The sequence below is a fragment of the Rutilus rutilus genome (assembly GCF_951802725.1).
Source record: "Rutilus rutilus genome assembly, chromosome: 13".
Taxonomy (NCBI): domain Eukaryota; kingdom Metazoa; phylum Chordata; class Actinopteri; order Cypriniformes; family Leuciscidae; genus Rutilus; species Rutilus rutilus.
Window position 1 is genome coordinate 21,574,282 of NC_140218.1, and position 12,740 is coordinate 21,587,021.

At 39.5% G+C, this 12,740-nt stretch overlaps 1 protein-coding gene across 1 annotated transcript; it reads right to left on the reverse strand.

The window, feature by feature from the left end:
* Positions 1 to 7,273: 7,273 nt before the first annotated feature.
* Positions 7,274 to 12,169, reverse strand: gpr157 (G protein-coupled receptor 157). The gene is made up of 4 exons (XM_084428064.1): positions 11,172 to 12,169; positions 9,843 to 10,056; positions 8,512 to 8,706; positions 7,274 to 8,334 (listed from the first exon to the last, which is right to left on the reverse strand). Exons 1-4 carry the CDS (start codon positions 11,546 to 11,548, stop codon positions 8,116 to 8,118), a joined length of 1,005 nt encoding a protein of 334 aa, XP_084284190.1. The 5' UTR covers positions 11,549 to 12,169; the 3' UTR covers positions 7,274 to 8,115.
* Between the last annotated feature and the right edge of the window lie 571 nt (positions 12,170 to 12,740).

The window sequence follows — 12,740 nt, forward strand, 5'->3', positions numbered from 1 at the left end:
TTAATAATTTACTACTGACGCCAATTGTGCAGTTGATGAGATTTCACTGTAAAACTAGGTCACAGTATAATTTAAGTTTTTGTTAAACAGTTGCAGCTTTCATTAACTTGACTTCTTCACCTCCTGGCTGCAACTCTACATTTGAGACTACATTTGAAAAACATCAAACAAATAATGAAATTAAACAATCATTTTACTTTCCAACTGAGTAGCCTATAGTATACAATCGATCAGATCTATTCTTTAAAATGTATTTCAGGCCTACAGAACCACTTTTGAGAAAAAGCAGCGTCCCCAAACACTGATCAGTGTCACACGGACAGCAGGGGTCTCTGTCTGACCAGTATCCGCTCCCTCCTGCAGTGCAGCACTGCAGATTCTCTCATTCCTATTCCTCCTTCAGCAACTCATTAATCAAATTGATTGGACCTCATCAACTTAAACAGAGATCCTCAGCTGTTTATTTCAGCAGGTCGAGGGCTGAACACCCCACTGGGGATTGTGGTGAGGTGTGTGTCCTTTACAGTCAGGTCTGTGCGGGTTTAAAAATGCTCTCATTTAGGCTGTCCTCTGCAGTGGTACGCAGTCATTGCAGATGCCAACATTGGGCTCTAACATTCCCAAGCGACGGACACTAAAGTGAACTATACCAAAATCAGCCATAAACCAGAAAATCCCAGACCACAAAATAACATTATTTTAATCTGAAAATGTATCTTTGAAAATACATCAGGTCTATAAACTCAGAAGAATATTTCAGTCTTTTACGATTCCAGATATGACGTCTTAAATTGTATGACAAATTATCAAATTGAGTCATCTTTAAATAATGTAAATATAATAATGAATCAAATAAAACATTTAAATACATGTTTATTCTGAATTCAAAGTATGAACTCTTAAAGGAAAACAAAATACTCAAAAGGCAAAGCAGCTACATTTGCTTACAGATTCATTTTTATACATAGCAAATTATGCATATTTATACAAATCTAAGTTAAACCATTAATATTAACACACACACACACACACACACACACACACACACACACATTGGGTTTGCATGTTTTATGGGCACTTTCCATAGACATAATTTATTTTTATACTATACAAACTGTATATTCTAATGTAGGCTATATTCTAATCCATCACATGAAAATTGTTTACATTTTCAGAAACATCCTCATGGGGATATATATATATATATATATATATGAAATATACATTTTGCGTGTCTGAGATGTATCTGAGCTTCTTGAAATATTTGATAATACATGCTGTATAAGAGTGTCCATGCCAGTTTCACAGTTAGGATATACCTTCTCCATTATCTCAGCACATTTAAGATACACCAGATAACAAAATACAGAATATGTATTGGATTCACATATAGTGGTAAATCTGTCTTCTAAATGATACTTTTATTGATAATATGCTTAAGTGACAATTAAGCCCCTAAAATGACTGAACAAAATCAAGTGATTTTTAGCTTGCCAGTAAAACATTAAATTGCATAGGTGTATACATGTCAAAATTAATGGTACATGTTTCAAAAATGACTGTTGAACTGTTTCCAGTTTCCACTCTGTCAATAAACTGTTATTATGAGCTACTCAAGACTGGCTTGTCAACTGACTCTGCTTTAGCATTAGCGATACCAGAGTAGGTAGGCAATCAACATCCGCTTCCCTCAGCCCACATGACCAATCAACAAAAGATCTGCCATTGTTGTGTTCAGCTTGTGCCCTTTTCCCAGCTATCCTCAGAATAGTTCCTCTTCTTGCTAACTGAAAGCAGATCTGGTATCATGCTGAGATAATGGAGAAGTCGCTGGTATATCCTAACTGTGAAACTGCATGGACCGAATCTCTTATACAGCATGTATTATCAAATATTTCAGGAAGCTCAGATACAGCTCAGGCATGCAAAATGTATATTAGCTAACGTCAAGAGAGATCCGCACTGACTCAAGATGAATGTTGAGGATTGTGTGAAAATGCTTGCGCAATCATTTAATTTTTTTTTACAAATACTTAACACATAGATTCTCTCCATACAGACATTATGGTCAAGAAAGAGCTTACAGTGATTGACACCTCTGATTTTTTAGCAGACGTGGAGCTGCCAACATAAGTGCAATACTTTTAAAAAATAAACTCGGTCATGAAATATTGATGTCAGTAACTGCAGCATAGACTACTATCTTAAAGTTGACATGAAATAAAAATTCGCCCTATCTATTTTCCAAATATATGTTATTGATCTTTTTGTGAATGATTCTTTCTTCTTCCTTTTACCTCATAATGTTTAATCAAAAATCAATGGACCTTCAGGTAAAAAATACATTACACTCGAATATGTCACAATATGGAAGAAAAGACTTCTTCCATTTCATTGTGACTTTAAAGGGTCTGCTAAGAAATAAAATAGTCCATTAGAATGTATAAAATTGTAATAGCAAAAAAATTATACATTAATATTAGTATACAGTACACAATAATTTATACAACAAATACAGTCATTTTCACTATAAATGATAACCAAGATGCAAGATGGTGCCAGTTGCATATCCACCTTATTTTGCAACTCTAGTAAAGTAAGCTATTTTCTGTGAATGTGTGTGAACTTCTGATTCATTAGCTGCTATATGTAAATAAATGGAAGAATAACAAAATGCAGCAAATGGTAATTTGGTACGATGGTACATTTTGAGGTGCATTGTGGGATGGAATGAGTGCACTCGATAATGTCCAGGGATGCCCAGTATGGTTTCAAACATCACTACAACCCTTTGAGGCATTACAACTTTGAGGCATACCCTACAACATTAAAAGTGCTCTAAGCAATGTTGGGTGACATCACTTGTTGACGTACGCGTATGATCACACCGGTGTGATCAGTCCAGGCTGGTCCCTTGAGTGTACGATCACACCGGTGTGATAAGAATATTCAGTGCATCATACAGGCTATATAAATGACGGGTTTTATTCATATCAGATACACATTGTGTAGGAATTAGGTAACTATAAAATTTACTCTATTCTTTTCCCACTTCACCGGTTACATTCATGTATTTCGGGAGAGGTGAATTAAATTAAATTACATTCACATTTATTTGTATAGCGCTTTCCACAATACATATTGTTTCAAAGCAGCTTTACAGAAAATGCATTTCTACCTTACAATTTAAAGTGACCTGTTATCAGAGGTGACTGTGTCCAAGTTATGTATTTCAGAAATGTATATATACAAATCACACATTTGGCTAATAATGTATTAATTTAAACAATGTTTTAATTTAAGGCAGAAACAATGAGCTTGTTGAAGCAATGAATACTTGTTTGTTATAACAAATGATTAGGATAGAAAAATGTAGCATTGGTGCATGTTGACTCCTCGCAGGAGTTGGCGCTCTCTCTTCACAGGTGTTGGGGCATCTGAAGTCTTCATAAGAGGCTGGATTTAAACTGGAGCTGACATACCTCTTTAGTTACCTCAGGATGGGCATCCCAAGATAAAACAGAAAAGCAAATGGAAAATAATTAGCGTAGCTGCTGTTCATTACATTAAAGGTGCTCTAAGCAATTCGTTCGAACGTTCGAAGTATTGCAAAACAAAACGGAGGCTAGCTCGACCCTCCCTCCTCCTCATCCCGTCCCCTCCCTTCCTTCTCTTTTCCCTCTTCTTTGATATTTGTTTATCGGAACGTTGTCTCTTTGGTCGTGTTTCGGCCATGTCAAAATTCAAGAAAATACAATTCTAACGTTAGTCGTTGTCATTGTCTAGGACATCTCTCCTCTAGCTAACTTCCCTCTTCATGCTTCTCTCTCCTCCACTCCCCACACCCCCCTTCATGTGCACATGCACTAACCCCCCAACCCCCACCCTAAATCATTCTGGTCGGTTATTGGCTGGAACACTGTTTATGTTTCGTGGTACAGGTTGGCTCAGTTTGTTTTTGTTGCCGTTTGTGGAGCCTGGGCTGTCTACAGAGACCACGTTTTTTTACAGTCTGTTCAGGGGACAGGCAACTAGCGGATAGTGACCAAAAATGTTTCAGCCTAAAAAACGCGTGAAATCGCTTAGAGCACCTTTAAGCAAAGATAATCATGTGCATTTGATCTGATATAACTGGAGTATACGGTTATGAGATGCATTATGTGAATGCTTGGCTAAAGAGATGGCTTTAATCTAGATTTAAACTGGAGAGTGAGTCTGAGCCCCGAATGAATTGACACGTTATAAATAAACTTCCGCCCAGCTAAGCGCTGGCCGTTTCCCAAGCACCGGGGACCTCACCCTAGGTTGGATCCCGAGCAGCCCTGATGTTTCGGGCACAAGGAGGAGGAGGCTAAGTCTGGACTACGTGACCATGTGATCACCGCCCAACCCCCTGTTCAGTTCCGGGCATTGGAGGCGCTGTGTCTGTTGTTGGTACAGGGTCTGCCCCACCAGTGGTATGCGCGCCCAGACTTCCTTCCACTGTTATAGCAAATCAAATCAAAAACAAACAAAAAGAGCATTCCTCCTCTTCATTATCCTAATGCAAGCGTCAGCCTCCCTGCCACAGTCAAGCCCATCAAGCGACTCTTCAAGCCCATCACCGCCCGGAGCCAGGATTGGAAATCTATTCCCCTTGTGTTGGTTTGGGATTTAGAAATAATCAAACAGGGTTTGATTATCTCGCTTCAGTTCAAACTCGCTCCAGTTCACTCACAGACCAATTCAGGGGCGTGATTCACATTTCAGTCTTGGACGTCGATGCTCACGTCCTCTGAGCCGAAGTACAAGCTCTACTAGTGAAGGGCACTGTGGAAAAAGTTCCCACAGCCCTCAGTGAGTCAGGCTTTTACAGCCGCTACTTCCTCGTTCCAAAGAAGGATGGCGGCCTCCAGCCCATCCTCGATTTGAGATGTTTGAACTGTGCTCTGATAAGACGGCCGTTCAGAATGCTAACTTTAAAACAAATCCACTCACAGATTTGCCCAGGGCATTGGTTTTTATCAGTGAATTTATCAGTGGATCTGATCTTTCATTCCAAGATAGCCCCTCATCACAGACCATTCTTGAGATTCACGTTCAAAGGGGTGGCTTACCAATATACAGTCCTACCATTCGGACTGTCCCTAGCTCTGCACACTTTTGCGAAATGCGTGGATGTGGCCCTCTCCCTACTGAGACAGTTGGGAGTACTCATCCTGAATTACCTCGATGATTGGCTGCTCTTAGCCCAATCGATGGAGGAACTATGCAGGAGGAAGGAGGATGAAGGAGGAACTTAGCCCAATCGAAGGAGGAACTATGCAGATCTAAGGAGGAACTATACAGATCTTTGCTCCTTAGCCACTTGGAAAGTCTAGGGTTCAGGATCAATCTAAGCAAAAGCTCACTGTCCCCCAGCCAACACATCTAATTTCCAGGGGTAGTCTTTGACTCGGCACAAATGCGGGCCTGGATTTCACTGGAGCGCAATCTGAAAATTCAGAGGCTAGTCATTCAGAATTGGGGACGGCTCATCTGTATCAGTTAGGGGTAGAACTGGGCTCTGTTTCCAGAAGAAAAGTAGTCATGGTGGATGCCTCAAAGACTGTTTGGGGCGCCCTATGCAACGACAGACCTGGCTTCGGCTCCTAGAAGGAGCCGATGATGAACTGGCACACCTAGAGATGATGGCAGTGCTACAAGGAGTTCCAATCAGAACTCAGGGCACCATGTCCTGGTCTGATCGGACAGCATGACAGTGGTAGCCCATATAAATCACCAAGGGGGTCTCAGGTCTCGTCTGCTAAACAAGCTGGCGGGCCGCCTCCTTCTGTGGGTTCAGTACAATCTTCGCTTATTGAGAGCGGTACACATACCAGGCTCCATGAACACGGGAGCAGATATGCTGTCCCGGAATGGACCATCTCCAGGGGAATGGAGATCAGCCCGGGATGTAGACCTTCTATCATACGAGATCGCTTCAATACTCTCATTTCCACATGAGCTGCTGGTCGGCAGATGCACCCCGTCCATGCTCAAGGTATACAGGGCATTTATTGCAGCGTACCACACTCCTATAGCTGGCCAGTAAGTTGGGGAAAAAACAACAACTTGACAGTCAAGTTTCTCAGATGGCCAGGAGGCTGAACGGGCCTCGCCCTGTCGAAAGTCCTTAGGGCACTTCAAGGCCCTCTGTTTGAGCCACTCATAACAGCCGACCTTCGGCCTCTCTCGCTAAAGACTGCCCTTCTGCTGGCTCTGACATCTGTCAAGTGAGTTGGGGATCTGCAGGCTCTTTCAGTGGATGCATCCTGCCACGAGTTTGGGCCTAATGACAGTAAAGTTAAAGGCCTTTACGTGCCTTTCCACACCCTTTAGAGCACAGGTCATAACGCTCTCTGCTCTCCCCTCCACTGAGGATGAGCAGACACCATACCCACTTTTTCCGGTCCGGGTCTGGGTGTATATTGAGCGCTATGGCCAGTTCCGACAGTCAGAGCAGTATGTGTCGGAGGCCGCTCACAGGGGCTGCCAGTTATGAAGCAGAGACTTCATTGGATAGTGGATGGAATAGCTAGCTTGGGCTTGCAGTGCCCTATTGGGGTGAAGACCCACTTCACCAGGGGAATGGCCTCCTCTTGTGCTTGGGCTTGGTCTTGGTCATGCCGACATTTGTGCGGAGGCCAGCTGGTCCTCGCCATCCACCTTTGTTCTACAAATTAGACGTCCCTGCTTTTCAGGTGCAGATATTGTCTCTGGGTTTTTTCCGGTGGTGTCATGTCCCACGGGCTTCAGCTCCTGACCTGAGCTCGCACTTGATATTGTCCAGGGCTGCCCAGTATTGTTTCGAACACCACTACAAATGGCTGTCCCTTCAAATAGTGCACCATACAGTATAAGGGTATAGAATGGCGACTGCTGAATGCCACGATTGACCAATCAGAAGTCTGGATTCCAGAGAGCTGTGTAATGTTTATTAAATAATTATATATCTCACACAATAATCTGCCCAGGGTTAACATTAACTACAACTACTACAAACCTTTTTGTAATATGAATTAAAGCTGACATAAAAAAAAAAAAAAAATGATTGAAAATTAGAAGTGTTGCATTGGCAACTAAAATCAAAGCACTAAATCTATTAACTAAATAATTAAAAACAAAAATTAATAAAAACATAACAAAATTTAACTAAAATTAAAATTAAAACTATAAATATAAAAATAAAAGCTAAATCTATAATATAAGGACAACTATAATAGTATATAAAAAATACTACAGTAACAATGAATCTGAAAGGTAATCACTTTATTGAATTCAGTTGATATGCTGATAAAATATAACTACATGTACAAATTGATAACTACATATGCAAAGATTAAAAGGCACTTCTTCCCCAGTGTTTCAAAGGCATTGTGTGAAGTAACAATAAATGTGCATTTTGTGGCCTGTGCCCTGAATGCAAATTTTGCCCAGCTAGGTGCATGTATCTATATACAGAGAAAAAGTGAATACAATTAAATGAGATTGGCATAATACATACATACATACAGGGAAAAAATTACTATAATAGAAATACTATAAGTTTATACATATCAGTACAGTATATTATCCATATAAATCATGCTTTAAAAATCCATAATAGATGTAATGTACAGTATTAACTTTGCATTAAGAACACGTGCTTTGTTGGGAGAAAGAGGAAAAAAATCCCTTGTAAAAACACTTCACAGTACATTTGCCATTTTGGTCACTAGATAATAAACTGCTGTATCCTCGCTTCCCCTGAGCTACAGATCTCATTTCTATTTAAATGAACATGAGATATCTGCGGCAGCAAAATGAAAACAGATTTGGAAGACAGAAAGCCTTTCGCCTAAAGTGCTGAGCTAAACCGGTAACAGAAAGTGCATTTGTGTTCCATGCTCTGTGGGTTTTGTGCATGTGACCACAGTCCCCTGTAATCCGTGAAGGCGCTTGGTCAAACAAGAAGGCTGAGCATAAGGCTCTGATGTAAGTCGAACAACCACAGCAAAGAGCCATAAAGTCGAGCTTTCACTCTTGGCATCATCCAGCCTTGTGCGTTTAAACAGAGTTAAATGTTCAGGAGCAGATGCCGGATCTTAGTAGCTCTTACTCCACACTGTTCTCCAAGGTTTGGGGGCTGGTGTTTTCCTCCCTGTGTGAAGGCGTATATGCATTTGCTGCCCTGTTCTGGGACACTGATTCTGAGCTCCAGTGTCTGTCCCAACCTTTGCAGCACAGCAGAGCCACCAGTCGTGAACGAATCGAGGGAGTGAACAGCACAAACATGATGCAGTTTGCAGCTCCTTGAAAGGTGTTTCCAATTCCCTATTAAAAATAAATAAATCAGAATCATTGGGTTGCCAAATGCAATAAGGGCAAGTAAAGATAAATGACTTGGATGAAGTACACAAATAAACAGCATGATGCTAAGGAGAATTGGACTTCAGGTAGAAGAAAATTAAGTTAATTTCAGGTTTAACTAAGTGGAACCAGGTGACTTACATGCAAGGTCACCAGTACTGGGTTGTGCCCTGCATGGGAGTCATTCAGCAGGAGCAGGAAGCGGATGGTGCTCCACACGCGGAGTATGATGAAGATGATGGGGATGAGGGTGAGCTTCCTGTCTGCCATGGAAGACAGTGAGTGAGAGACAGGGCTGCTGGTCAGGATGGGACGGTACTCAGACAGGGCTGCATGCTTAAAAACATCACAGAGAGAGAATAAAAAGAGCACAAAGAGAGATATTTAATATTAAAGTAACAGCTCACTTAAAATAAAAATTCGGACTTACACATGACTTATGCATGTGGTTGCGTACATTAACATTAAGTAATTTATTTTAAAGAAATTAATACTTTTATTCAGCAAGGATACTTTAAACTGTTCAAAAGTGACAAAATATTCCCATTTCAAATAAATGCTGTTCTTTTTAATATTCTATTCATCATAGAAAAATTCATGTTTTCTACAAAAATATTAAGTTTCAACATTGACAATAATAAGAAATGTTTCTTCAGTAGCAAATCAGCATATTAGAATGATTTCTAATGGATCATGTGACACTGAAGACTGGAGTAATGATGCTGAAAATTCAGCTTTACCATCACAGGAATAAATGACATTTTAAAACATATTAACTTAGAAAACAGCTACTTTAAATTGTAATATTTGTCACAATATTAATGTTTTACTGTATTTTTCATCAAATAAATACTTGTTTTAAAAACATTCAAAATCTTACCGACACCAACTTTTAAACAGTAGTTTAAATGATGACAGAATTTTTGTTTTTAGCTGACCTGTCAATTTAAAAGTGTATTGAAAGTGGCTGGCAAACCTAAAAACCTAAGTGATACTAAATCTTTCATATTTCCTTTGCAAGGAAACAGCATAAACATACACCCCCATCACTAAAACATGTGGTTTGCAGAATGTAGTTGTGTTACTATGACAAGAATGTCAGCGAGTCTTTAATGTTATTTGCTTATTTAATTCCAACAATGAACTTTACTGGGTTCCCACCCCTTTTTATAAGTGATTATCCATAACTTATCCAACTGATTTTTTTCTGTTTTCTCTCACAGTCACTCACAGTTTATAGACCTTGAAATATTTTATAGCTCAGCATAACTAAAGATACTTTTATGACCTTTTAAGATTTTATTAATTTCCATGACATTTCCAGGCCTAGAAATCACTATTTTATGATATTATTATATTTCCCAGATACATTAACTCGCCTATTGCACCCATTAAGAGTTTATGAAAATGTCATGCAAAACTCTGCTAAGCTGTAATGTTAAACTGTCTGTGATGAGCAGCGGTGGACTTACTGCTCTGTTAATGTGAATCTTAATAAGGATGTACAGGACTGGCAGTGTGACATAGGCAATGAACTCCCAGATCTTTCCCGTGAGCAGCATCCACAGCACATGGTCTTTAGCCTGGATGTTCACCCAGCACCAGCCTACGGACACTTCAGAGGCATCATAGCCGATCTTGTGCAGGGACAGGGCTGCCACAGTGATGGCGAAAGGAACGCCCCAGCTGACAAAAACCACAAATCACAAGATCAGACTGGAAACAGGATACACAAGTAAGTTCATGAGAGCCAGCATTCTCACACAAAATCTTCACTATAGTCTTTGTAAAGAACACTGACTGTCTAAAATCTTTTTTATTCATGAAGCTAAAGGAATAGGATTCTAAAGGCAAAATATTATAAACTGATTAGAAATAATATCTTCTCCATTCCTAAATTCCTTTAATATATAAAGGAAATAAATAATCTCCTGATTACCTGTAAATTAAATTAAAGGATAAGCATGACATATGCATATGGACGTTTTAGATTTTAGGCTATATAATGTACATATATAACTTTAAACTTCATTTTTTAAAGTACAAATATTACATATCAGAACTGAATGTATTCAATAGCCTAGTATTGCATTAAAACGTCAACTATACTCAAACTAAACTCTGAAACTGCAAAGGCAAATAAAGTATGTTAAAATTAATAATAATTGCATGTTTATTCAATATTATAAATACAAATAAGATTGAATACAAATAAATGTGTTTAATTTATGCTATAGCAACCCTCGAACGTTTTAAAGGGATTTCACATTTTCCCATACTATTAAAGTGAATGGTGACTCAGTCATTCCTCAAACATTTGCTTTTGTGTTCCACTGAATAAAAAGCCATACAGATTTGGAACATCATAATGGTGGTGATTTTTGTAATTTTATTTGGGTTAACCTTTGGTTTAAAGGGATAGGTCACCCCAAAATAAAAATTTGTCATAATTTAACGTTACTCACCCTTTTATTGTTCCAAACCTCTATGAGTTTCCTTCTTCTGCTGAACACAAAAGAAGATATTTTGAAGAATGTCTGTAATCAAACCGTTGACAGTAGCCATTGACTTCCATAGTATTTTTTTTTTTTTTTTTCCTACTATGGAAGTCAATGGCTTCCGTCAACTGTCTGGTTACCAACATTCTTCAAAATATCTTCTTTTTATTTCAACAGAAGAAAGAAACTCATACAGGTTTGGGACAACATACGGATAAGTAAATGATGACAGAATTTTCGTTTTTGGGTGAACTATCCCTTTAAGACCTTCCTGACAGTGAAGAAATGCTTCGAAATGTTTACCTGATAAGATGAAAATACAGCACCAAGTTGTCGGCCTGTCTCTGGCTGGACTTCACAATAAAAACGTACAAGTAGATGGCTATAGCCACGGTCCAGAAGAATGAGCTGGTGTTCGCGAATGTGGAAATTGCTCCTTGCGCAATACAATCCGCAGAATCAGAGTCAAAAATCCGCAAAACTCCGTAAAAGTACGAGAGTGCAGACAGAAGGTCAGACACAGACAGATACACGAGCAGTTTTCTCGGTGTAGTTCTCAAATCGAGCCAACGTAGATATGTGCATATAATTAAAAGTGACCCAAAAAACGAAAGTATACATGATGCCAGGATAACAACCTGTTCGTAAACATACACGGCGGTCCGGTTCGTCTCGGCCATAGTTTTCCCGTGAACTACTTTAAAATCTACCCGCACCGTTTGTGTGTTTATGTTTGTTAAAAGTTTGCCTTATTTGAATTATCGAGTCCAACTGTAAATAAATAGATTTCCAGTCCACTGTCCCCCTGACGAAGCATTACCCCGAAAACAAGACGAGCTTTAAGATCCAGCGATGTAAGACGCTTTTATAAACGCCAGTCAAACAGCTTCTTCACAACAGCTGAGGCAGTGAAACAATGTCTTGACAATGACAATAACAACAAATCAAAACATGTTGCAACGTGTCGCCATCTACTTATTAAACCCGATTGTCTTTATAAAACAATCCATACGTACCCCAGCCTTTAAAATCTAAGCTGACGAACTTTGTTTTTGCAGTTTCAGAAGGTGAAATCAATCACTAGTGCTGGGAACTGATTCATCAAATGATTCGAATCTTTTGAAACAATTCACTAAAATATTCATACAGAATGGTTCACTGATTCGTTTAGTGACAATTTATGTTGGTTTCACCGGCCCTGTCTCAAATGGCACACTTCACATGCACTTTCGGTCTTGTCGACTTTTCCGATGGCTGCCGCGTACGCGACCGTAGGGTGTCCGGTTGTCATTTTGGGTTTCAGAAGGGTGCTCGCGAGCGCCCTCTTTGTGGTCGATATGCGCCCTCGATGCGCACCTATGCCAAACCCGCAGGCTTCTTCCTGACAGTCAAAGCGACGTTACGTCACGAAAGTGCGGACTAGCAGAAGACCGCGAGTGCTTATGGCGCCATTTGGGACAGGACCACTGTCACATTTGCGAGTCATGGAAGGAACCATTCGTCTATAAAAAAAAATAAAAAACGCCGAATCGACAGAAACAAGTATTGTGGGAAGGAAATCTAGAGAGGATGTTTAACCATTTCCCTCACAAATGACGATGAAGCAGATCGTTGTTTTTTTTTTTTTCTCACAAGATTTGATTCATTCACGTCAAAGATTCATTCCGAAACAAGCACCAATAGAAAGCACTTATACTGTATAGGCAAAGATTCCAAACATTCTTTATTCTTTAGATCTTTAATCTTTGTCAACCAAATGTCATTCATCTAGTAATAAGCTTAAAGCTATTATTAGTGATGGTGATGGCTCTAGTTCATTTTAAACATCTGCATTCCAACATTCCAAATGGAACTGTGAGAGATTTACGCTAT

Coding starts and splice junctions, on each gene's coding strand:
- gpr157 (XM_084428064.1), bottom strand. CDS start 11,548: ATGGCCGAGACGAACCGGACCGCCGTGTATGTTTACGAACAGGTTGTT. Junction 10,057..11,171: donor CTGTATTTTCATCTTATCAG/GTAAACATTTCG, acceptor GGTTTTTGTCAG/CTGGGGCGTTCCTTTCGCCA. Junction 8,335..8,511: donor CAGTACTGGTGACCTTGCAT/GTAAGTCACCTG, acceptor TATTTTTAATAG/GGAATTGGAAACACCTTTCA.